We start from the raw sequence: 25,579 nt of genomic DNA, 5'->3' as shown, positions 1-25,579 counted from the left end.
AAGTATTTGATTAACACCAAAAAAATTATGATTCTGTCACAAATGATAAAACTATGAGATTAATTAAGCGATCGCACCTTAACAGCGATTTGTTTACTCTGTCTCTCGTTATTAGTGCAATCATACATCATTAAATCCTGACTTTAATGAATGCTTGCAAATGTGATAAAAGCAGCTTGGGTGGTCTCAGCTCCATCTCAGAATTTTATTACATATTTGTATCTTGAACTCTAATCTGTATGGATAGCGATGCTTATGTGACTAACTTAAGAGGAAAACTGAGAATAACATTAATCTTTCATTAAGGGCTTGGACAGTACAACCTTGTTAATGTTTAACACTAGAACCTACGAAAAATGGGTAGAAAGACAAAAATTTGCAATTCACTAAAAACTTATACTCAAATCATTCCAAAAGGTTGATTCGAAGCAAGTGATTCTCATTTGATCATGCGATCAATTTAAATCTGTCTTATTAAATTTTTATTTGCTTTTGCGGATAACTAATCTAGGTTTTTAATCTCAGTTAGTTTTTTTTGTGGATTTCTCAGTATTAGTTTTGAATGTAGTATATTTTCTGCTCAAAAACTATTGTAACATTGAATTTATTTATTAGTCGTTCAGTTCGGTACGATCTGCCTGCTACGTATGATAAAAAAAAGTCCTTTATAGGTCAATTTTAGTATTTTGTCTCGTTATACGCTGTTTGAAATTGCGAAAACATTATTTATAAAAAGTCATTTAAACAAATTTTACAATTTAGTTGCGAAAAAACTTAATAACGAGTTTCGAACACTGAACAATAATAATAACGATGTACCTGAAACGACAGTAATAAATTTATCCGATAAAAACTTATCTGAGTATAAAACTCTTGTTCTTTCTAAAGACTTAAATTACTGTGTCATTCTCAAATATGTTTCTAAACGTGACTTTATTTGTGCTATAGAAAAAAAGGGGACAAACCTTACCGCAGGAATCTCAACAAAAATTGAAGATTAGATACGACTAATTTAAGAGAAACCTTTACTCAATGATGCAAAATTTCACTTCCATCGAATAAGAAGTGCACAATTCTTCACGTAACGATAACAATATTTAAGTCCCTTTAGCAGAAACAGGTAACTATTCAGTCACAATGAACTATGTTATCTGTGAGAAAAAATTGGGGGTTTCTTAAATGGTGAGAATTACACTAAGTTAAAATTAAAGAATTAAATAATAAAATGACTCAAGAGATGCCTTAGAGAGACAATTTCATAACACGTTTAGAAATTAAAAAAATAATTTAATGAATGAGGAAGTGTGTATGTAAATTAGGTCGACAAAAATGATATGCCTTTAAAGCCTCTTGTTAGTAACGTAAATTCACCCAGATATCCATTATCTAGATTTTTGCTGAATATCCTAAATCCATTTCGAAAATTCCAGTAATTTTTTGGGAAATTAAAAAAAATGTTTGTAGATGTCGATTCAAATCACAAAACACAGTTTCGGATCGAAACAGGTTAGACTTACAGGAATCCCGTGGTTTTTAGTGGGCAGACGCTTCAGCAAATTCCATACTATCCAGCCGACAGGACGCTACCTTCCTCGTGGAAAAAATACCCGAATTTCAACGTCGAAGACACGTTCATAAAAATATTTTAGTTGATAACATTTATCCGAGTAACTTTATCAATAAATGTTTTCACAATTTCAAACACCCTGTGTCGAAGCAAAATCATAATAGACTTATTACAAATTGTATCATTTGGTAAATAGCAGGTATACCAGACCAGTCTAAACGATGAGAAAATAAATTCAATATTAGACTAGTTTTTGGAACAGAAAACACACTACGTTCAAAGCTTACAAAGACAAAACCATGAATGAAATGAAAATCAGCAGAAAAAATTTGTCATATACCGGGTGTTCCTGAAGCAATACGACGTTTAACCAAAAATTCCTGTACCAAAATAAATGCCAAATGTCGCACTATAAAAAGATAGACAATAAATTAGCCGATAATCCCTTTTTAGCCGTAGTACGCCCATGGGTGTTAGCCCTCAGTCGTAGTACTTAATGTAAATGTTGAAGTGAAAGAAATCGTTATTAACTTTTAGAAGTGTGAGTAAGAAGGACATGCTGGCTTGGTTAAAAAAAAAGCATTGTTGTAAGGGTCGCAAGAAGGGATGGTTTAAGTGAATATTCAATAATAAAAGTTATTAAAAAATATTCAAATTTTCACGTTGCCCGAAAACCTACAAGAGGCGATAAACCATTCATAATAAGCTGAAAGAAATAGAAATAACAGCAATAAGAAGGAAAATACACGAGTTTTTTTTTATAGAAACAATATTTTCAATTTATATAAAAGTCTTATGGTTATTCACGGTGGTCTTAGTTTACCCAGTATGACAAGAACAACTTTTTTGCATACTTTTAAAATATTTAAGGTTTACGTGGGCGCAATATAGCCTCTTGGTGGATAGTCCTGAGATTACACGATAGAAAAAAGACTATTTGATTGCGATTAAGGTCCACGGGAATCAAAATTAAAAAATATATTATTCAGACTAGACGTGGGTGAATCCGGACACATATCTAAAGTTTCGGTGAACGAAAGTGTCACAACGACAAGAAACGTATTTTTAGATGGATTTTTAATAAGGCTTAAAAATTCAGTAGGTACAGTAGTTTAATTTATTATCAATATTTACAGAAGATCAAAAATCTCCCATAAATTCGTTGAAAATTTAAAGAAATACTTTTCATTAAAATGTTGTTTTTAGTTGTGTACTTTTTGACGTAATACAGGGTCACCCGTGTAGTTGATAAATATACTTTTTCATTTTTTTTTCTTATGTATATTGTGACGTTTTCGACTTTTTTGAGAAATTCTGAACATATTTCAAAATAAATATATCTTTTTTCGATGTATTCCACAAAGAGGGCAATCAGAGTGGCCTGTTAGATAGCCTGACCTCACTCGTACGGACTAGTTTTATGGGGTTATCTACAACGTAGGGTGTATTTAAATAAGCGCAACAATGTAGAAGATTTAAAAAATAAAATTGCTCAAAAAGCTCAACCAATATTATAGCTCCTCAAATGATAAGAAAAATTCTCAAGTAAATCGGGGCCCAATTCAAATTTTTAATACATTAGGTTATAGAGGTTTATATTGTTAATTTTTTAATTATTAATAGTTGCGGGACTCTTGATCCTCTATGTATACTTTATAAAGCTGGGTTATAGGGGAAGGGCAACAATTGATAATTTGCCATATTGGAAGTGTAGACGGATTCGTCATCGATTCTGCTTTGTGCTTTGAGCCGAAATAAATCGGAGATTACCATGAAGAGATGAATGGTGAACCGTACACAAGCAGTAGTTTTAAAAATATTTGCCGCTGGTTGAGAACGACTCCGTCATGGTTCTTGACAACGTTCCTCATCATTCGAAGAAAGTAGAAAAAATTCCCACCGCTAGTATAAGAAAGACAATTCAAAATTGGTTTCGCGACAAGAACCTCCAATTTGACCCAACGATGTAAAAATATCTGTTTTTAGATATATTTAGTCAAAGAACACAATGCGATAAGTAAATTACATGATTGGTGAAATGGCAGTAAGTCAGAAAAAACTATATTACGTCAACTGCCTCATCACTGTAACTCAACCCAATTGAGTTCGTATGGGCTGATGTCAAGTACTACATTGCTAAAAATAATAGAACATTTAAATTCGCAGACGTTAAAAATCTGCTAAATCAAAATTATATATAGTTGAGAAATATAATTAATTAAAAGAATTTATTTATTTTTTAAATTTTTCAGTGTAATAGTGGCGTGACTACGGCCCTGTTCAATACTCACGTCTTAAGCGGATCACGTGTGGGTGGCATGCATTTGTTTACATGGAGATTTTATAATCGGAAGACGAAGTCTAGGCAAACTTACGTACAGGGTGTCCGGAAATAACGTTGAAATATTTTAGGAGGTGATTCTAGAGGTTAAAATAATTAAAGGTCTTACACATACCCCAAAAAATGCTTCTTAAAGGGGCTAGAACCCTCTAAAGGAGGACCTCTGAAGATGTTTTTTCCGCAAAATTTTCAAAATGGGGTTTGTGTCAGAATTATAAAATTCGATATACTTTAATAAGTCGGAATGGGAAAACTTCCTTTATTTTAATAATTGCAAATTTTAGTCAGGGGCGTCACATGCGGGGGGTCTTCTACGTAAATCTCGCCTTAACTTTTTTGTTCGTGGCAATTTTGTATTTTCGAAATCAAATCGCTGATTCGCAAATATTTCCAGTAAAAAAGGTCCTCTTATTTCTTCTCGTTTTCAAAGGAACGATCTAAAATTCGCCATAAACGCTACGCGTGCCTTGATGCAAAATTAATCTAGTTTATAAACTAAATGTTCAGATTACCTTATTGCGATATTTTCATGAAGTTGATAGACACAAAATTAAATACACCAACAAATATTAACGTAAGACCGTTATCATTATAGAATACATTTATTCTGAGAAATAAAAAAAAAATGGAAGTCCTTCGAGAAAGCCGAAAATCGGCATGTAGGCAGAAAATAAACTTAGAGAATTTTTTCTCCATGATTTTTCAAGATTTTCAGAAATAAGTTAGATTTTGAATGTTTTTGAAAAAAAAATGTACTTTGGCAGTTATAGTTATTTCTTTTTCGATTTCTGAAAGCAAAGTTAAAATTTATCCAAATTCCTAAGCAAAAAATTTCATATATAATGCGGCCTTTATTTATTTATATGGAATGTGAATGTATGAAGGATGAACACCTTCCATATATTGTGATGAATTATGAATTATCGTTTTTCAACTGGTTTTTCCTAACTTCGGAAGGCAACAAGAGTTCGATATATATTCGTCCGAGCCCTTAGAATAGGATGAATGAATTCTTAGTCAGTTTTTACTGAGAATAGTGGGCAATTTCACCGTTCCAACAATCCCAATTCATGTGTGGGGCATTATTATTAAATTGCAAAATTGAAAAAATGAACGGTCCGCCTCAAACGTATAGAAAAGTTTGAAAATTAAACAGGTATACTCATTCTCATTAAGAAAAGTATAAAATATTATGAATAGTAGATGATCAAAATTTGTTATATCGATATACCGAACCCGAACAACCAACGCCTTGGAAATCGTACGTGTACGACCACACACGTTTAAAAGAACCAATTCCAAAAAGTACACGTTGCATTACGGATGTGACGCGACTCGCGCGGTCATGTCGTGGAAAAGGGAACCGGTGCGAACATTTAATTGTCTTCTAGACAATAAACAACAATTATTTTCTAATAGACATTCAGATTCCTTGCTCACACTGATCCCGACGTATTTTATATTCAACCAGTGTCTGTTTCACCGCATTTTGTAGCCCCTATCTTTTCCAGGATTTCTCCCTTCATGAAGCCATCGTATTTCTTCTCATAGTTTTTCTTAGGGACTGTGTTCGTCCTGCATTTTCGCATGGCAAAAAATTGATACAAATTCTTGCAGAATTTTACATGTTTTTCATTCCTGAAAAGGGAAGTAATTTACGGGATGAGTTTTCCTCGATGATTAGCGAAGGGATCTCGTAAACTAGCAGAGTTACGGAGTCGGTTAAATAGGGGCAGAATTGCAGCTTTGGGGGACCAATTTAAGGCTACTTTTTGTTTCTTAAAAAACTCCGTAGCTTACGAGATGTTTGGCAGAAACCAAATTTTGTCGATTTAGTCGTATAATTGTTGGCACCCCAGAAATTATTTAAATACAAATATATATAAAATAACTGTTACTTTTGAAATATGGCATAAACTTACTTTTTTTAAGATGGAAAGCCTGTAGTGGGTTATGCCTCATTTAAAGCAGGTATTTTTCCAAGCTTTAAAATGATACCAAGAAGTACATGCATATTTCTCAAAATAGCAGACTTACGGCCTTTTCCCAAATCCGATATTGCAATATACAGGTCCTCAGCAGTAATTCTGTTACGAGACGATATCTCCGTTATGGTGAGAGATACTTGAGAATATTTCGGGGGACACGTTGTTTAGCTTTTACTCCTTCTGGTTATGCTACTGGTTACTGAGACACCCAGTATAGTTGATCATGAAATTGTTCGTACAGATTCATTATTTTGTTTCACACTCACGATTTGCGTCATTTAAGTCAAATATAAATTAAAGTTTTTGAATTGCTTTGACAAGTATTTCGTAACATGTGAAAATAACTAATACCCATTTACGAATAATTATTTATTAATTACATGGTTAATTATTAATGTTGCAGAGGCGCAAAAATCTCTCGGTGGTTACTTATACATGTGTTGCATCGATTCAAACCTGAAATTGTATCTTTTGTAATTGAACGCTCACCGACAACATCGAAAGCTTTCTGAACCGCTTCTCCAAGAGCTTCTACTAATTCATAATTTTTTTCTGTCAACTTCAGTTTTTATTGTTCTTCGTAGAAAAAATAATGCTTGACAATACTCCGGTTTTTCGTATATGAAATATTCAGTTCAAAAATTTATACGCATTTAATAATTCCTCGATTTGCGAAACTCTTACCAGTGCATTTCAAAAACTTACATTTATACTTGACTTAAATGACGCCAGCTGTCAGTGTCAAGTGAATTATAAAACATGAGCGATTTCGTAGCTAACCATCTTGAGGTTGCAACGTCGAATCGAAAAAAGCCGCGAGTCCGCCATTTTGAGAAATAACTGTCTAGCCACCGGGATCGTGTTGAAGCTTGAAAAGATCCTTTTTTAAATAAGTCGTAACCTACCATCCTCTTCATAAAAAAAGTTAAATTTAAATAATTGTAAATAATTTAATATAAATAATTTAAAAGTTAAATTTATGACATATATCAAAAGTAACAGCTATCAGAAAAAGTCTGGTTAGTTTATCATTTTTAGGGCAAAATTCTCTGCAACACTCGCATTTACACAACTTTTCTGATACTATTAATCACACGACTAGGTCGATTGAAAGAAATCGGCAAAATTTGGTTTTTGCTAAATACCTAGCAAGCCATCAACCTTTTCAAGAAATCAAAAGTGGCCTTAAGTCGGTCATCCGCAGCTACGATTCTTCCCCCACTTAACCGATTACGTTCCTCTGCTTGTTTTCCAGATCTCTTCACTAATCATCGAAAAAAACTCACGCTCTGTACGGCTGTATCGGCTCATTAAGTCGGCACTTGAGGAACATTCCGTCGAGTGTGATTGTGAAATTAGCATGTCGACAAAGCCTATGTTAATTTTCCCGATAAAACGCCGAGAAAAAGAGGAAGACTGAGAATGGCTGACAAAAACGAAAGAGTGTGTAAAAGGGCTTTCAAAATACTTGTGTGAAACATGCTTTTAGCCTTACCAACAGAAATGGGGACAACGTGTACAATTGACATATTAAAATAGACATATGTAGGGACCAGCTATTTTCGTTTCAGAAACCTTTTTAGTTGAGTAAGTTAGAGTTTACTAATAGGGATGCTTCTTTGATGCCAGGATAACATAAAAGATATTACGAACCATAGGGTAAATTAAATAATACGTGTACCAAAATCAGGGAATGGATACAGTAATGAATTTACGCTGTCTTTAGGACGAAAACAGTATTTGGCTTGTTTCATTTTAAGCATTTGCGACTGCACATAACATATTTAAGCATCAATAAATCACTTAATAAAACATTATCTGGTGTTTCGCAGTTGGTGGTCCCCATAAACAAATAATTAATACGTCTTAACAAATTTGGGGCAACAAAACGCGTCATAGTGGAACCAGTATAACAGTGAAGTAATCGTTTCTATGTTGCTTAAATCGACCGTCCTAAAACAAGGAGCTGTTAGGGAAGTAATAAATATTAAAAAGCACTTTGCAAGCAAATTTCCGACTTACATGTGACATGACATTTAATTTCAATCCATTGATCCTGTATTCATGGATTTCAAGGAAAATCTTGTTAGCGCAATCATAATCAAATACATTTGTGCTTAGATAAGAGGCACTAAATTTAAGTGTTTGGTCCTTGTTATCGTAAAAGGGGTGTCACCTAATTTGTATGACAGGTATCGATAGCGTCAGAGAATGAAAAACCAATTGGGTGTAGTAATTAATAAGGTAAATTGCAATTTCCGGATGATACGTAAGAACATCGTACATCGCGTCGTTGGGAAAGGTTATATACGAGGGCTGCGGGGTTAGTTTGCACAGGGTTAGCCACGCCGCTCCTTCATTCGAAAACGATCAACTTCGTATCGTTGCATCCCAATTAAATTTGGTTTCGGGGTAGAATCGACCATCTCGAATCCAAGTAAATATTTTCAAAATGACGACACTTTCAGTTACATCGAAAATAGCTACCCACTTTCTTATTCCAAATGGAACCCTCTGATTTTTTAAAAATCATTTTCGGATTTCTTAAATTTTAAGGCTGGTTTATGTCAAAAAATTACCATTTCCGAATTCTACTGGAAATTTTGAGAACTGCATAATCCTATCGAAATCGGCATAGTGCAGTAGCCGCCGCGAATTTTGGACTCGGCGTTCTGGGGCTCAAAGAGGGTCTAATAAGCTACATTTTTACGTATTTCGCTTACACCTTGCATAGCCCCCGAAACATATCCCTGAAGTTGCATAACTCTAAATCATAATAACTTGCTTATTTCATATAGGACACTCCATACCTTGAAGCATTTTCGAATCCAGAACTTAGTTCTGTATCAAATATTATTAAAGTTCGCTAGGCTATTTCTGGACACGGCGATCTATTTGAAATAAGCTAGTTATTGAGATTTGAAGTAATGCAAGTTCGGAGGCATGTTTCGGCGACTGTGAGAAACTTTTTGTCGAATTAAAATACGTCAAGACGTAGCTTATTAGGACTTCGCTGCACCCCAGAAAACCTGTCCCAAAATTCGTAGCGGCCAATGCATAATAATGATTTTCGTAGAATCTCGCGGCTGCCAGAAGTTGTAGACTTTCTAGTATAACTTGAAAAGGGTAAATTTTAGAAAAACGACATTTCACACAAACCGGCCTTGAAATTTATCTAGAAAACCGAAAATGGGAAAAAATAAAAAGGTTCCGTTTAAAATAACGAAGTTCGTAGCTTCTTCTGGTATAAGTGAACGCACCGTCATTTTCGAAAAATTTATCACTTAGATCAGAAACGATCGATCCTAGCCTGAAACCAAATTGCATTGGGCTACGGTGGTGGAAACTCGAAAATTTTCTAACGAGTGGTTTACGGACTAACCCTATGTGCAGTGTAAAGTTTCATTTTAAACGATTTGGCCATCACATCTTTTGAGGATAAAAAATTGAATCCAGACCAAAAAAATTAGATATCGAGGGGATCGTTCAAATAAGAAACGTACTCCTCGATGTCTTTAGTCTAGACTGTGTAATTTTCTTTTCCAACAGATATAATTGCAGGAGCGATACTTTTGAAATGAAAGTACAAGGGTCTACATTTCTCAAAGGAACTCAAAAAGAATGTTGATAGAGGACGGATACATGGTGATTATTAATGTTTTTATTCGAGATATATGCACTTAATAAATATTTATTCTTTAATTCCGTGTAACTTGAAGACACTTTGTTAGTTTAACAGAGTTGTAATTCACAAAACAAGTTGTCAATACTCCTGCATCCATCTCCTCCGTTTTGTTTAGGCCAGTTCCCTTACAGGGTGGCCAAGAAGCAATGGAACGAATTAGTAGCGGGTGCTAGATGAGGAAAAATGGGACGATGCCAAAATAATTTTTCAGTTCTGTGAATTGGAAATAAATTTCACAACTTTCGATTTACAGACTTTATTCCGTTCCTAGGGGGTTTTTGCGCAGGATAAATTCACTTGGAATATCTGTTTTAAAATAAAAATTTTCGAGGTAAAAAAATCGTCATCACCTTTTCATTAGCACCGACGAATTCAATGTTTCTACGAATTCTAACACTGTGAACTCTTCTGCATCAAAAACGTGCAAAAAACTTGCACACCTAACGGTTTCCGACATATTTTCCATTGAGTAATGCATTTTCGTTTTTTGTTCATGCTACTTTCTTGATGCGCCCCAATACCCGGAAAAATATAAAAATAATAACATTTTTGTTTTATTTTAAATAAAAAATTATATTTTCTTATAACGAGCACAACAGACTTCTGTAGTTAACGTCTATTTTATAGAATTAAATGACCGATATACTTAGATGAACTAACACGACTTCCATCATAAAAATGACAAAAAAATGTATTTTTCAAGTCGTAAATCAAAATTTTATCCCACCTTCCACAGGGTTTTTCTTTCGTTTGTATTTACACCTTTTTGAATTTTATCTCATAACTCCCGTCTGCTATTAGATATGGACGTGTATACCTATCACTTTAAAAAGTACTAAAAAGGGATCTAATGGGTTTAAGTCGGAACTGCATGTTGGCCACAGATGTTCACTACGTGGATGATCTCTTACAGATACGGGATAATGAGCGGCCATTTTGCATAAACCAAAACGTAGTTTTAAAGCTATAAGCATATCCCCCGAAACTAAAGGCAACTCGCTTCTTAAAAAGCTCAGCTACGGTTCCCCATTCAGCTTTGCCGGAAGTTCAACCGGTCAACAAATCCCACACCATGCATTAATTTAAAATTAATGTTGAAAGTAACATTTCCTTATTAAATTAAGATTTTCTGTGCTGGAAAAATAGGTGTTCCTTCAATTAAACGTATATCTCCTTGTAAAAATTGAGTCGTCGATGAACAATATTTTATTAAAAGACAAAAGGTCATGATGTTACTTTTAGAACGTCAGATTACAGAAATCAACTCTGAGTCGGAAATCCCCTGGCAACACATTTTGAATACATCATAAAATTGTATTAAAACTACTTCTCTTTCAATAGAAGTCTAGAAATTGATGATTTGCTGACCCCGCTTCAGAGATACATGTGGTGGAAATCTCGGAATACTGCAGTATGCGGATGAAGATTTCGTCTTCTTGCCTCGCAATGAAAAATTTTGATCTTTAACTATCCCATTTTGAATTAAATGAATCAGCCTCAGTTAGTTCATCGTAAACTCGTTTAAAAGTTCAATTATTTGGTTATTTATTGTTGGAATAAAGTTACAGGTGTACATCAACAACAAGACAACTTTTAAAATTTGTTTCCTCATAAACACACACCACATTTCTCATCTCATCATTGGATTCGCTCTGTAGCAGCATTAGTAAAAGTATAGCGCAATTTCTTTATCACACTAGTGAAACAAGCTTTTGGTTAATAGAGTTATGATGGTACTGTCCGTTAATATAGATATTTTATTGTTTGCGTGGCGTATTTCGTAATACAAGCGGCGAATGAATTCACGGGATTAAAAAATATTTAAACGGCTTGTAGAAGGAAGACAAGCAAATCGCCCTATTCTTTTATCTTCTGCACACTATACTCATTTTACTAATATTTCCGGGACATCCTGTATATCAACCGAAAGTTAAATTAAAGAAACTAAGTTCGTTGAACAGTTCCTCACGTACGTGTACATCAAATATACTCTAGCATGAACAAAATCCTTCACTTCTTCCGTGGGAGCAAAAGTATCGTTAATTGATAAGTTTAAAATTCTCTCCATGCTTTCCACGTGGTTTTAAATAGAGCTTAAGGGTAAAGGAATATCGTTACTTTCTACGCTCTCGGGCAACCCTCCTAAACGATGGAAGGTACAAACCAATGAAACCTTTTAGGGCTGCACAATCGGGGAGCTTCAAAAGTTCATATTCATAACGTTTCAATGTTAAATGGAGCTCTATTGAAAAATGTATGGCATTATTGTATAAATTATAATTTTAAGTTTAAAGTGAAGTTTTAAATGAATAAAATTTAAAAGAAGTAATATACCTACACGAGTGAATGCCTGAAAAAAGCAACTTTTAAGAAAATCGCGCAATGGAAAATGTTACGGAGCAGAGGGTTTCTTTCTCGTGGAAAAACAGTGGATCGCGCGGTGTGCGCAGGGCGTAGGCGCTTGTTCATACATACATATATATATATGTGTATATATATATTATATATATGTATATATATACCCTTCAACGCAGATTTTTGAAACACACAGTAGGAACGAAGTTTTTGAACTAATCGACAAGACAGAGAGGGAAGTGCATTCTGAGTGAAACTTTGTGCAAGTGACTTTGTTTTTGTTTTCCGCTAACTCTACAGGTGAATATTCCAAAATATTCGCACGACGAATTTCTAATTATTTTTCCAGTTTCAAATTAATTAAACTATGCAGCAGTCAATCGTATGCTTCTTCTTCGGCCTCGTCGTACTCGTCTTTTTTTACTCTATGACCACAGCATCGGTCATAAGTTGCCCACCCAACAACATGCAGCAGGAAATCAACCCAAAAATTAACCAGCTCTGCTTCGCACTTGAACAGGCCCTTCAGGATTCTTCACCGCAAAACGAAGGATGTAAGTTTTCCAATTCCCCACATCGACTTCCCAATCAAAAAACATGACATCAAATTGCCTATTTCTCATCGCTTGTAATGAATGTTTTTCGTTATCGTGTATAATTGGTTAATGAAACACAAGAAATTCACTTACCTTGTTTCCCTTTTATGGAATCTCACATGAAGATCTTTCAAAACTACATTTTATGAAAGTAGTCATTATTGAAAACGTTAACTAACGTTACAAAGCAAAACCGCGCTTGCATGAGTAAAATATCAATATGCTAGTTAAATGGAATTACCTTCGCAAAAATGACTATTTCCTGCAAAAATCGTTTATCGCGATGCACACGTTCGCGAATGAATAAACCAGAATTTCAATGCGTTTGACAGAATGTAGCAGAAAAATATAATGCTCGGAAAGAATGCGAATATCGGAATTTGCAGGTCCAAAATAATAGCAGAGAATCGAATGGGATACCTTTAAATTGATTTTATTCCCGACAGCGATAATTGATAAGAGAATTTCGGTATCAATTTTAACAAACTGATGAAAATTCGAAACCTTAACGTGCAAAAAACAAAAACAAAAAAAAAAAAATGCCCATAAAACTCACCGTGAAAATACCAATTTCATCGTTTCCACTGGAAATATTTGGACAATTTCGTGAATTTTCCGTCTGCCTATTCGGTCACCACTGAATCATTGAAACAACGTAATAGAATTATTCAGCAAATTGATTCAGGGGTCTTTTTCAGATGCTGGCCGCCTCGTAGACGAACGGAACACCAATTTCAACGCAGCCAAGCGGCAAGACGTTGATCATGTTTTTTTGAGATTTGGTAGAAGATTCGGACTTTAAAAAGGCGTAGACAATTAAACTTTGCAATATATGATATCCATATGAATTTTTCCTTTTATATTTCGATCAAATTACACCCTAGCTTCTCACATGTGAAATATGCAATCTGCAATAGTCATATTGTATTGTAACTGTGTTGCGAGTATTACATACACTATTATGGATTAAAGTTAAAGCAAATTATAAACGTTTGTATTGTTCAATTTGTCTTTTACGATTTTACCTGGTGTACTATTTACTAAACTAATAAATATATATTTATAAATGGGGCGGTGGTGTTCTTCGCATACCGGCTACGCCACACAGAATTGGAGGAAAACCCGTTTACTAAAATATGTAAATTTTATTGTCTAATTAAATAAGTACTTAAATATCACGTTTTTACATATGATTTTTTTTTAAATTAAAATACTATAACAAAGGCTTTGCAGATCGGATAAAATACGGCGACCACAGGTGTAACATAATACTAATAAAAGGTATCTATTGCTTGTACGCGTATAATAACCGACGAAGTTTCATGGAAAGCATTACAAATACTTTTAAGTATCTCAATCATTGCAAGTGACAAACAGTAAATTGCTTAAGGATTACAAAATATCATGCACTATTCGGATATCATTAGGTATGCGTTTATTGAACAGGTCGGTATTGGCAAATATATCATTTTTGAGCCAATTGATTATTGCCGAGAATGCCCTTAGCGTCAACCTAAGGTAAGAATGCAAATAAAGTTGATGGAAATAATGCCCTAATCAATATTGAGCAAACATGATTTTACTTTCCATATGTCGAGAGCACTAAAATTTACTTATACATAAAATATAGTCAATTTTTCGAAAATTCACCCTTATAAGGCTGCTGGAAGACGGTCAGCTTCAGAAAAAAGAGAGCGCATAGAAATTGATGAGTATTAATAACTAACAATAACGTCGACGCTAAACCTCTTACATTATTAAACATGGTAAAATTTAAACAAGTATATTATGGTAAGAACGGCAAGTTAACACGTTGGAACCTTAGCTATGGTTCGTCTTTGAGGTAGGACACAGATACCACGTCTCCACCAACGTTGATCAGGCATTGTCCCTAAAATAACGCTGATGTGAAACCTTCCGACTAAGCTCGACACTCACGAAAGAGAACACCGCCAAAACATTCAGAAACACACCACAACTCGCGGAAGACGAATGGGAGAAAGTTAATTAAAAGGGGGATATAATTGACTAAGTAAGACATTTAAATATACACAATGTCCTGTTGCTAACACGCCATCGCCATTATCATTTGAAATGAGAAAATTTTAGTCTTAGAAAAGGGAAGAAATGTAATATTACGAGGACAAAAAGCATGCGGCGTCGTTTCTATCTTCGAAACGATTAGAAATACAAAGTTGGTTCAGAAGTTGCCATTGATAGATCTTTTTCACAATATGACAGTCATATTCGGCGTTGCGAGGAGTCTTATAGTTTTGGAGATATTGAGGAAAATATCAAATTTCCCGAAAATTATTTTATTCATTTTTCTTTCTCAAACCACACGTGAACATTGACGATCCTCAATATAGGGAGAATCACTAGTCCCTTGTAGGTACGTATTCCATGTCCAAAATAAAAATCAGAACTTTTCTTCTTTTTATCTCACGTATCCTCCCAACGTTTCTTCCTATTTTTTTAAAGCATAGAACCACCATTTATTTATAAATAACAGTTTTTACTAGAGAAAAGTCACTAACACGCATCAATGTTGATTTAATAAGTTACGAGTATTCAAATTAAAATGGCATATGTCAACGTGTCAAACCTTCTACTGCACGTGTGCGCATAAAAATTTTACCGCACGCCGTAAATGCAATAAAGTTAACACACATCTGCTCATACGAAAAGTTTCCTCTCTGATGCGTTGTGTGTGCTACCCTTCGGGTCGTTCGGTTAATTGTAATCAGCGTGCGGTAAAGTATCAGTTTGTGCACGTACTTGGTAAATCACCGAGTTCTCCTTTTTGTTTATCGCCATTTATACGTATTATAGAAAAAAAAATACATTATTAAACCGTTTGAAATATTGTGTGAGTTGCAGTGTTCTCGACTGCCTATTAGAAATAAACTATTCAAAGATCCACAAAAGAATTAAATGCACCAATAAAAATAACAATAGGAAGTTATTAGTAGCAATTTGCGGTAAATAAAATCATGCAGCATAATTGTCTTATACATGTGATTAACATAGACAATTTAGCATTAATATTGGTAAAGTTGTTGTGTTCTTTACAAATTAACGACTTTTGAGTAAAGCTCGTAGCTAAATAATACTTCTTATAATAATATATAATTACATATATATATATATATATATATATATATATATATATATGTAATTATAATATGCGATAATAGAATAAAATTACTAAAAATAAATATAGAATTAGTTTTTCAAAATTTACTCCGTTGGAACGTCCTCTAATGATCACAATTACCCACACATTGACACGCAACAAATCTTGATTAATGTTTGAAATGGGCTCCATTATTTGCGCTACAAATCTACGCATTTTTTCATAACTTGTTCTTAATTCTCTACAGCATTGTTGCAATCACCCAAGTTGTGAAGTGTTGTTTTGCACACATTATCTCTAAGAAATCCTCATATCGAAAAGTCCATCGGAGTGAAATCGGGTGAACGGGCGATTCAGTTAATCGGGGTTGATTGTCACCATTTCAGTAAGTTCTCTTAAAATTATTAAGAACTAGTACACATCAGCAACTATCACATATTTGTGCATATCCTTGTGAAATTCGAAAAATCGTGCAAACCATCTTTTAAAAAATTTTGGTGCAACGTCCCCATCAAACGTTCCTTCATCAATGTCCCGAGCCAAATGTTGAAACCGAGCATTTCTTGGAATGCCATTTCACTGTAGACGTATTGATTTTCTTGTGTCCAACGATAATTAATATTTCCGTTGATTCGACCGTTATTGTGGTATCTACCTCCATCCGTCCATAGCATTTTCCGACAAATATTACGATTCTGTGTTCTTCGTCTCGAAATCTATCGACAAAACATCCTTTCCTTCCGGTCATTAATTATCGTATATCTTGAATTTTTCGACAATGGTGAGGTGTAAATTTATTATGATGTAAATTCTTCATCGTGGTGGTATCGGTATTTCAGGAGCTAACCATCATTTTGAAAAAGTGCCAAGTTAATTCCAAACTTTTTTGTATTAAATATTTTTTATGAAAAGTGAGGTTCTAGAGGCAAAAATTAATATAATGTTCTGCCAATCTTATATTTTCTTCAATATCTATTTAACAATGACGTATATATATTGGAAATTAAAGGACTCCAAAAATGGCAACTTTTTTCTCATTTCACCAATTTTGTATATTTCGTTGCTTTACACCAAAAATATTATTTTCATCAGTATCTGTCCTCCAAAAGAGACCATTGAGGTGGATTTCTGATGTCTACTTTCGCGACTGTTACAGCCTTTGGTTCGTTAAAGCACTAATATTGATGCTCCCTTCTTTATTTATTATGGCGTGCTTAATATTTAAGAAATATAGAACATCCAGTAAAACTTTGGTTTTCGCCAATGAAACACATTTGTTATCATCATTGTTTCAAGATAGCAATAATGGCACAAGCGGTTTAGGGCACCCTGTATAGATAAAATTTTTGTAGATACTTGAGTAATTCTGAATTTCTAAGAAGTTCGATCGTAAATCTGTCTACAATATGGCTTACTTCCTGAAAGTTTGAAAACTTTTAGCTGATAAAAGTTCTGGTTGTATCATATGAGATGCGATTAAGGGGAGTTGAACAACACCTCCCCCCATCGCTTTTAATCATTTCTAAGATGCTGTTTACATGGGTTTACTCTTTACATGCAATTTTCTTTATTGGTATTAGTTGCAACTACCTAGAGTACGTGCAGCTACGTCCTAGGCATCTTCCTAATCATTTAAGAGATATATTTAGTAGAAAGTGGCAATTTTGTATTTATACCTGTATTGTTAATAACTACTTAGGAAGTTGTGGAAAAACTATTTAAAAAATTAAGAAATGTTTTGTTTACGGCATTGTTTGTCTGCACTTCTGGACGCCTTCTATCCATAAGTTTTAAACAATGCAAAATTACTTCCATTGAACAGCAAACAACAATAAAGTAATAATAAAGAATATTTTAGAAACTTTTGGCGTATCAGCGCTAAGTTTATATTGAACTTAAGAAATGTTTTAACTTAGGAACTTACTTGATTTTTATGCAAATTATGATTAAGTATACACTCAGTCATGAAAAACGCTACTAAAGCGTTCCCACCCAGGGCAGTAACATGCGACCTTACGATAGCTAGTATTTCAGTAATAAAACTGTGTACAAATCCGCTTAAACCCCCTTCCTAGAAAAGGAATTAACAAAGTCAAAACTCCAATCGCAAGCTGGATATAATTAGGTACCTCTCGTATTGATGTAGTTTCCCTAATAAAAAAGAAATTTAAATTGCCTAAATATTGCTCTATATGGCCTCCAGGCACATAGCTTAACGGTGTAATATCAACACCATGCCGTTCGTTAGAAGGTATCTGGAAAAAATATAAATTTCATATAAAATGCGGAGTTCATAGATTTAACCACAAATACATGACGCTGTTTCATTGATTGGGGCCTATATTTCGACGGAGAGCGATGACCTCGGTATTTTAAACTGGACGGGTTCGATTTGCTTATTGGGATACTTTCGAGCGGCTGCTGGTGATCGTCATCGATGTTGAATATTAAGTCATCATCTGCAATATTGTTGATTTCCTCGAAGTGGTTCCTTCCAGGGCATACAAATCTTACCTGTTCGTTTAAGAGCTGCTGAACCCTTAGTCTTCTTCGCCTTCTTTCCTAGGCCCAATGCCATACCTATTCAATTTGAAAGATTTTTACATCTGCTATAGTGATTTATGGACATTTTTTAAATGTACTTTCAATACACAGGGTGATTTTTTAAAACAAGTAAATCTTTATTTTTTGGGCGCCCCGTTTTGAACCACAAGTGAATTTGTAAGAACGCTCTTATCCTCATGCAGCGCAAGTTAAAATCTCCCTGAAAACAATTTTGTATGCATATCTGCTTTGTTAAATCGTCGTCTAAAATTGCTATGTCTTATCAAAGTATTTAATTTTATTTGGGCAAATAGAGTGTAAAAAATGGGATGTTGAATTACAAATTCGTAGAAAGGTCGGGGACAGTGTTTAAAAAAATCACTCTACATAGTGTCAAATATTACTACATCAAGTCGCAGTTACCTATAACACACAGTTGAATCTCATCGGGTTCCGGAATATCAATTCTAAACTGTAAATCGCATAATGCACATGGCACCATCCTACGCAATTTGAAGTATATACTTTGCAGGAGTCTTACGAAATGCTTTTGCAAATTGTAAGGCGGTGTTAGTTTCGTTCTATAGATTTGTGTGAACATTTGAAGGTTCTTCACAATTTCCAAATCCTCCAACCCGAGTACCACTTCGGTGCTTACCACGTGAAACCCGTCTGGTACTTTTTCGTGCATCAAAAGTCTGAGAACTTCCGCATCTTCAGGATCGTCCATCTAAATAAAACTACCTTATAAAAAGTATTATAATACGTGGAATTGTACCTCTAAAATGCAGCAGTCCTTATTTCCGCAAGAAATATCCAAAGAAGCAGGTTCTTCTTCAGGATCCTCATCAGGTTGGCATTTCTGTCGTTGTCCTTCATCTTTAATTTGATAAATTTCTCGATTTCTCTGCACTGTTTGACTAAGAATTTCGTGTAGGTCTGCGACACTCTTTTCGTCTTTTCCGGTAACTATCAATGGCAAGTCAGGAGCTGGCAAACACGACAGGTATATCGCAGTACCAGTAGCCACCCCCAGTAGCATTTTTTCTCCAACGCTAATTCGAATTTTGAGGCTAAACACTGCATTCATTCCCTTGATTTTCAGTTTGTTAACTAGCAATCTATGTAGTTCATATTCTAAAAATGGTAATCCGTCAGAGATTTCTTTGGCTATTGTCTCCCCACGAACATCCTTTAGACTACGCGATACGTGGGATTCAATAAAACAGCCCCTGCCCACGCTTGGTAATGATTCGGGAGGTTCTACGGTTGCTATAAGTACTTCAGGTACTTTTCCTTTGCTAAAATGCTTCTGTGAGATCTACGTGAGATTTATATCCTAAGACTTACAGGCACATTGGGCATTTTGTGACGTTGGCCTTTAATGGAACAGTTTTCTCGTCATAGGGAAGATGGGTTATGTTGCAAGGATTTGCTGTTTGTGGCCTGTGATCAGGGCTTTCGTAAAACATTTTGGAATTTCCGTTCTAACAGAAATTTATATCAGTAATAAAACTTTTCCTTGATACTATTATCGTATAAGATGTATCTGAAAACGGTACCATAAATTGAACTACGTATTTCGAAAGTAGAACGAACACTTCTTATTAACATGTAATGAGAAACTCTTCGTTTCTTATATAGAGATAGGGTATTAAAAATTATTAGAGGTTTTTAATTAATATTTTTCTAACGTATAGAGATAAATCAATGAGATTTATCTCTATATCTACGTACCATAGCTTCTTGGATTCTTTGCAAAATACTAAAATATTATATTTTTTAATGACTTATTGGGATGAGGATTGTTTCATTTTATAGAAACAATAAAATACAAATAAAATAATGTTTTTTTGTTGTGTTTGCATATTCACACTTCATTTTTCTCGAAAACAACTGTTATTGTCGATTATCAACAAGAGTACTTTTTTTATGTACAAATCTTTAAATTCGCCATATTATATTGTCTATAAAGGTACAGAAAAAAAGTTTTGCCATCTTTTATGTACTGCTCTACCTATAGAGTCCGCCATTGGCATGCCCTATTATTTCTACAGTTCCATAAAGTAATATACCAACATTTTATTAATTTATCTATATACGTCTTGGAAATATTAAATAAACTAACATCGGGAATTAACATTTCTCACCACCATCTGGAAAACTAAACGTTTTTCGATCCATGTTGACATGGGGCGTTGATCTTATTTCAAAACCTAAAATACGTAGTGAAACATACGGCACTATTTTCAGAAACACTTGGTATGCTACTACTGAGTACTAATAAATTTTTAAAAATAAATAATGATACAGAGGTGTTCTATATTTTTTTCACTTTACTCCTCCTTAGATAAGGTAATTTCGTGTAACAAAAACCTAACGGTGGTGTAAAATGCGTACCATGTATTTATCACGTTCCGAGTTTTTATAAATAAGTTGTACATTGTTGGGATCTTCCTCAATAGTCGGGTCACTAAAATCTATTACAGCCGCCGTTCCACATGCACTTAAAACGCACACGTCGTCGCTGAAAAAAAAAAGGACTTATTTGTCTCCCTATAACTATGTATAATATAACACAGGTGGTGCTCTTATCAAGACTTATTGTGATTGAATTTTTTAATAAACTAAAGTTCACTCCTGATATTGAAACGAGTTCACTCGGTTTATGTCATTATTTTGTCCCCTCCGTAAGAAAATTTATAATATCTAGGTAATCGATTTTAAGCCAGCGTTAGACTAAAATACATTTTTAAAATTACCAAATGCTAGTCAATTCCGTATATCCGAGAACAGCATTGCAATTAAGGCTCCTAGCGTGAGATCTAATTTCCATCCGTATTTCAGACCACCAAATATCTCTGGATTCGGGTTCATCGACGTTTAAAATCCTTTCCAATAATTTTACCGACCTCGCACTAACTGAACCCCCTACAAAATAATTCTCCAAACGAAAATGAACAAATCAGGTCCATGTGTAGTCTTTACCAATCTGCGTAATGAATCTTGGTGGAAATTTAGTCATGGTCAGGAAAGGATATTCCAACATGTCAAAGTGTTCTTGATTCATATGACCTCGTCTGACGTAACTGCTTCTCATTAAATAAGCTGCGTTATTGCCCATAGACTTGTCACTTCCAGTCAAACTATTCCCTATATCACAACTATCACTCAGTTCGTGTAAAATTTAAAGTTGAAGTACATGTAACGAAAACACTGAGTGTCAGTACATTAATTTGTGCTTTTTCCATCAATTCAAAGGCAAAGGGTGGGGTAAAAACATTCAAGATTTGAACTTAACATTAGGTTTTTTCTGGCTTTGCATGCATATTGATACTTTTCTTAGAAACTTCTGGAGGGTCTATTATTGGTAATTTTTATACAAGAAAATGAGATTAGTATCGCATGAAGCCATGTATAACACCTTTCTGAAGATAAACATTTTCTATAAAAGCCAGGTTTGAAAAGTTGAGAAATATAACCAGTCAACATTTAAAGGGGCATGGAGGCCTAGATACTCACTTTTTCTAAACATTCCAAACAATCCTGAAGATTTAAAATACGTTGTATACATAAATTCTCTAAACCTCAAATATATCACGACCACATAAAATATTATACAGAAAATACGCTCACCTTTTGGAGTAATACTTAAATCAGAATCGGAAGATCTTCTATGTAGAGGCACCATATAATTGATTCTAACTGGAGAATGTGACGTTCTGGTCGTTTGCTCTGAACCTAGTTCTTCTTTATTGTCTGTCTCCGTTGGGTCTTGTCTTTCTTGAGCAGGTGAGGAATGGAGATATGTTATGCATGCGGATTTAGTTTTGCTGTGAGTCAGAAAGTCACCTGAAGCTATGTCTGCAGGGCTAGGTGGCTTGATGTTTATTTTAGTATCAGAATTACTGTTAGAGGAGGTGTTACGGATGTTTTGATTATTTAATAATTCGTTTGACGTTTGAGTTTCTTCGTCCTTAACAGTTGCTTCGTTATGACGGGGATGAAAAATACGTGCCAGAATATTTCGGTGAATGTATTCTTTGTGAATATCATCGGGTAGGCTTTTTTTACTTGCTCTTCGGAATTTCTGAAATACGCTCCCTCGTTTTCCACTCGTATGAAGGAACTTTAAAAGTTTTTTTTTAGCTCCAGTCTTATCCTGCAAATCAGGCAATAAAGGTTCTATCAAATGAGTTTCTGACAAAAAAATCACTTCTCGCTCTTTAACCTTTGCATCGTATTCAGATTTCAAGGAAGATAAAGATGTAAAAGGCATTCCTAAAACTGTATCTTTTAGCTTTTCGCTATGCCCTAATGAAACAGAACTAGCCACTTTGGGAATCACGTTTTTCTTTGGTTCATTAAACGTAAAAGCCCTCGCTCTAGACAAAGGGGGATCAGCGAGAATCGCTGTAGGCGAAGTAGGAGGTGTGTATGTTCCTAGAAGATTAAATTTCTCAAGCAGCATAGTTTGCATTGCAGTTTTAACTATTTTATGGGGTTCCATATTAATGTTCTCAAGGCTAACTGGGGCAATAATGTTTAAATCATCACTATTTTCTGGTGTTTTTTGAATGAATAAAGATCCCTTACTCCGATCTTCAACTTTTATCCCAACCCCACTGTCTTCTCTTTCGAAATCTACTTGATTTTTTTCATCTAACTTGTTAGTGCCTAGAATATCAGCTGGTTCGACTAACATCTTTTGTAAACCAGTCTTTACTACGTCTTTAGATTCTCGTTCAGGAGTATTATCATGTAAAGAGCTTAATGGGAACTGAAATGCTTGTTTGGTCTCTTTAGTTGGCGTTACAATCAAATTTGCTCTTTCAAACAGCATAGTCTTTAAAGCTATGTTGACCATACTGTTATTTGTCTGTTGAGTTTTAAAATGGGGTAAATAAGGCTTAATATTACTAGCAAAATACCAAGCCTTGGGCTTATGTGTAAAACAAATATTTTCTTTGTTTTCAGATTGTGGAGTCACTTCTAAAGATTTTTGTTCTTGAGAATGAACATCTGACAAATCAATTTCTTCACCCCTTTCTAATTTTCTGCTATGATTGACACACTGTAATTTTTCACAATTATGCTCAAAGTGTTGAGAATTAAAACGGGAAACGTCATGTTGGCTTAGGCTGTTAAGACTACTAAGAGAAAATCCTCTAGTTGGAATTGCAGGTAAAGAGTATTGTTTATGTAACCTACCACCAGACAGACATCTTTGCATCTTTTCCACATTACTTATTATATTACTGAGGGTTTCAACATCATTATTTGGCTGATTATATTCTTGATATTCATATTCTGAGCAACTACTACTGGACTCAATGCTAGAATATGAGTGTGCATCACTGATCACCTCTTCAGATTCTGCTTTCACTATTGTATCAGACACAGGTTTCAATTGATCTAGAGAGTCATCTTTGTCAAATGATGATTGATCTTCCAAGATGCAGCTCAAGCTTGTAGTAGCTCTCATTACAGATCTGGCTAATATTTCGGCCATAGCACTAGAGTCACTATTTGTTCTTTTAAATAGTTTCCTCCTGGCTGTTGTGCCCTGATCTGTCTCAGACTCTTCTCCTATACTATCATTTAATTTGGCTTTTAAAGCACCCATTTTTTTTGAAAGAGACTTTTGTGAGTGTTTGAATTTTTTAAATCTAGTTGACATAGCAGATTTGCCTCTACGGTCTTCCTGATTTAACAGTCCTTTCATGTTTAGAGGCTTTGAGTACAAATTAGGGTTAGAAATAGAGGGCCACATAGTGTAAGCATGGGTATGACCTGGAGGTTGGTAGGTTGAGGGACAGTGACTCTTATGATGGGGTGATGATGAGCATAAGCTAAAGCTCTTCCCATCACCAACAAAATTTAGGTAATTCTTTATATCCCTAAATGCAAAATTTAAAAAATTAAAATTGCATATTTCAGGCTATTAATAGGTTTTTTAAAATACACTCCAGCTAACAGTAGGGTTAGAGATCCAAATATTAGAAGTACTAATGCAAAAAGTTACATGTTACTTCCAAAACATTGCCACCTCTGTAGTTTTAATTTCTTACATTCCCAAAAGCAAGGTCAGGAATATTAGAAATAAATTAACAAAACTTACTCTTCTTTTGATTCTGTAACTATATGATGTGCATTCTGTAATTTTACTAAGGTCACAGCTGTTCCAATTCCACGTGCCACAATTCCAGATTCACCTTCAAGATCAAAGGACTGTCTGTAACCAATAACAGCATTCCCTCCCAAAGCCAATGCTTTTACCCCTATAATGAAAAAGTATATTGTGGTCTAGATAGAACATAAGGAGTGAAGGATAATAACCAATTTTTCTTTGTAATTCACCAGACAATTTAAAGAATAACGTCTGCCGGGCTTCATTTGAAGCTCTAGGTGTTCGAATTTTGTCTATCCACTGATATTCAGGATCATCATCTACGATGAGTTCTTCAACAAACCCATTAATAATGTTTGCTTGGTAACCTTGAGGTATTGATGGAGCTTTAAACAATTATATTTTCAAATGTGGGAAAGATATAAAGGCAACAAACTCTTACAATAAAAGAAATAAACCCCACATGATGACTGTCTAAATCGATTAAAGTCAGAAAACAGCTCAACTTTGACTGTGACATTAACTTCTCCTCTTATACCATGCATGGTGTCATACACAGGAATCCAGCCTGATATTTCATGATATGGGTTATTATCTCCAGTAGCTAGTTGCCCAGCAACAGGTAAAAGCAGGGGGTTTAAGTTTAAATATACTTTTCCTATTGCATCATTTGTGGAATAAGTGTCATGATCCATTACTCTTATTTGTAAGGGCTCATCTTGTAGTTCAGAATCGTCCACCTATACATGCAAACATTGTTATTGTAGGATTATGTGCTTTGATTGCTTTTGTACCTCAAATCGATACCAATCCGTGTTCCATTGTGGATGCAAAGTTCTTCTACAAACATCAGTTTTGTATGTAGTGTTACCAAGCTTGATTTCTACATATGCGTCGGTAGTATCACTTGATCTGTCCATAACTGGTAAGTTTTTGCCAGAAATAATTTTTACCTTCACTTTTCCAGGCATCTTCTAAACAGATTTCATACATGTACGAAATTTATATTAAGAATATTAGAGGGAACCGAGCGAAGGTAAAGTAAAAAGTGTGCTAAATCCGTAATTCATACGGAGACAAATTAAATATTTGGTAACATTTCAAGAATCAATAAAAAAAAATACTCAAAATGTTCTATATATAGTTTGTCGCTATACCTCCAAACGCCAAATTATTTTGAGGTTAAGAATTTAGTTATTTAAATTTTTAATTATACATTTAAAGTTACCATGTTGCC

The 25,579-nt window shown here is 34.4% G+C and overlaps 3 protein-coding genes across 5 annotated transcripts in view; 1 reads left to right on the top strand and 2 right to left on the bottom strand.

The window, feature by feature from the left end:
- The window catches only part of ptc (protein patched), a 40,402-nt gene extending 27,632 nt beyond the window's left edge, over positions 1-12,770 (bottom strand). The window contains exon 1 of the mRNA XM_066296719.1: positions 12,626-12,770. The gene's annotated coding sequence lies outside the window, so the exon portion shown is untranslated. The remainder of the gene's footprint in view (positions 1-12,625) is intronic.
- On the top strand, positions 12,096-13,602 carry Ms (Myosuppressin). The gene is made up of 3 exons (XM_066296812.1): positions 12,096-12,236; positions 12,286-12,490; positions 13,231-13,602. Exons 2-3 carry the CDS (start codon positions 12,304-12,306, stop codon positions 13,332-13,334), a joined length of 291 nt encoding a protein of 96 aa, XP_066152909.1. The 5' UTR covers positions 12,096-12,236; positions 12,286-12,303; the 3' UTR covers positions 13,335-13,602.
- A 55-nt stretch (positions 13,603-13,657) lies between these two features.
- Positions 13,658-25,491, bottom strand: LOC136347068 (C2 domain-containing protein 5). 3 transcript variants are annotated; one of them, XM_066296710.1, is made up of 16 exons: positions 25,137-25,491; positions 24,785-25,082; positions 24,552-24,728; positions 24,334-24,493; positions 21,849-24,112; positions 21,201-21,365; positions 20,975-21,143; positions 20,613-20,739; positions 19,563-19,699; positions 18,991-19,513; positions 18,636-18,942; positions 18,183-18,248; positions 17,982-18,127; positions 17,798-17,923; positions 17,593-17,739; positions 13,658-14,423 (listed from the first exon to the last, which is right to left on the bottom strand). In XM_066296710.1, exons 1-16 carry the CDS (start codon positions 25,311-25,313, stop codon positions 14,358-14,360), a joined length of 5,055 nt encoding a protein of 1,684 aa, XP_066152807.1. In that variant the 5' UTR covers positions 25,314-25,491; the 3' UTR covers positions 13,658-14,357. The 3 variants fall into 3 exon arrangements, with proteins under 3 accessions (XP_066152807.1, XP_066152808.1, XP_066152809.1); XM_066296711.1 differs by having other exon boundaries at positions 21,849-22,045; positions 25,137-25,489; XM_066296712.1 differs by having other exon boundaries at positions 21,849-21,991; positions 25,137-25,489.
- Between the last annotated feature and the right edge of the window lie 88 nt (positions 25,492-25,579).

This window comes from Euwallacea fornicatus, chromosome 26 (genome assembly GCF_040115645.1).
Source record: "Euwallacea fornicatus isolate EFF26 chromosome 26, ASM4011564v1, whole genome shotgun sequence".
In the NCBI taxonomy this organism is placed as follows: Eukaryota; Metazoa; Arthropoda; class Insecta; order Coleoptera; family Curculionidae; genus Euwallacea; species Euwallacea fornicatus.
The sequence above is the reverse complement of the archived record's forward strand: the minus strand, read 5'-3'. Positions and strand labels throughout refer to the sequence as shown.

What these genes read in the sequence shown, in the direction of transcription:
- Ms (XM_066296812.1), top strand. Translation starts at nt 12,304, where the DNA reads ATGCAGCAGTCAATCGTATGCTTCTTCTTCGGCCTCGTCGTACTCGTC. An exon ending in TTCACCGCAAAACGAAGGAT is followed by an intron (nt 12,491 to 13,230) that starts GTAAGTTTTCCA and finishes GGTCTTTTTCAG; the next exon opens with ATGCTGGCCGCCTCGTAGAC.
- LOC136347068 (XM_066296710.1), bottom strand. Translation starts at nt 25,313, where the DNA reads ATGCCTGGAAAAGTGAAGGTAAAAATTATTTCTGGCAAAAACTTACCA. An exon ending in TGGGGTTTATTTCTTTTATT is followed by an intron (nt 24,729 to 24,784) that starts GTAAGAGTTTGT and finishes AATTGTTTAAAG; the next exon opens with CTCCATCAATACCTCAAGGT. An exon ending in CGGAACGTGATAAATACATG is followed by an intron (nt 19,700 to 20,612) that starts GTACGCATTTTA and finishes AATTTCTGTTAG; the next exon opens with AACGGAAATTCCAAAATGTT.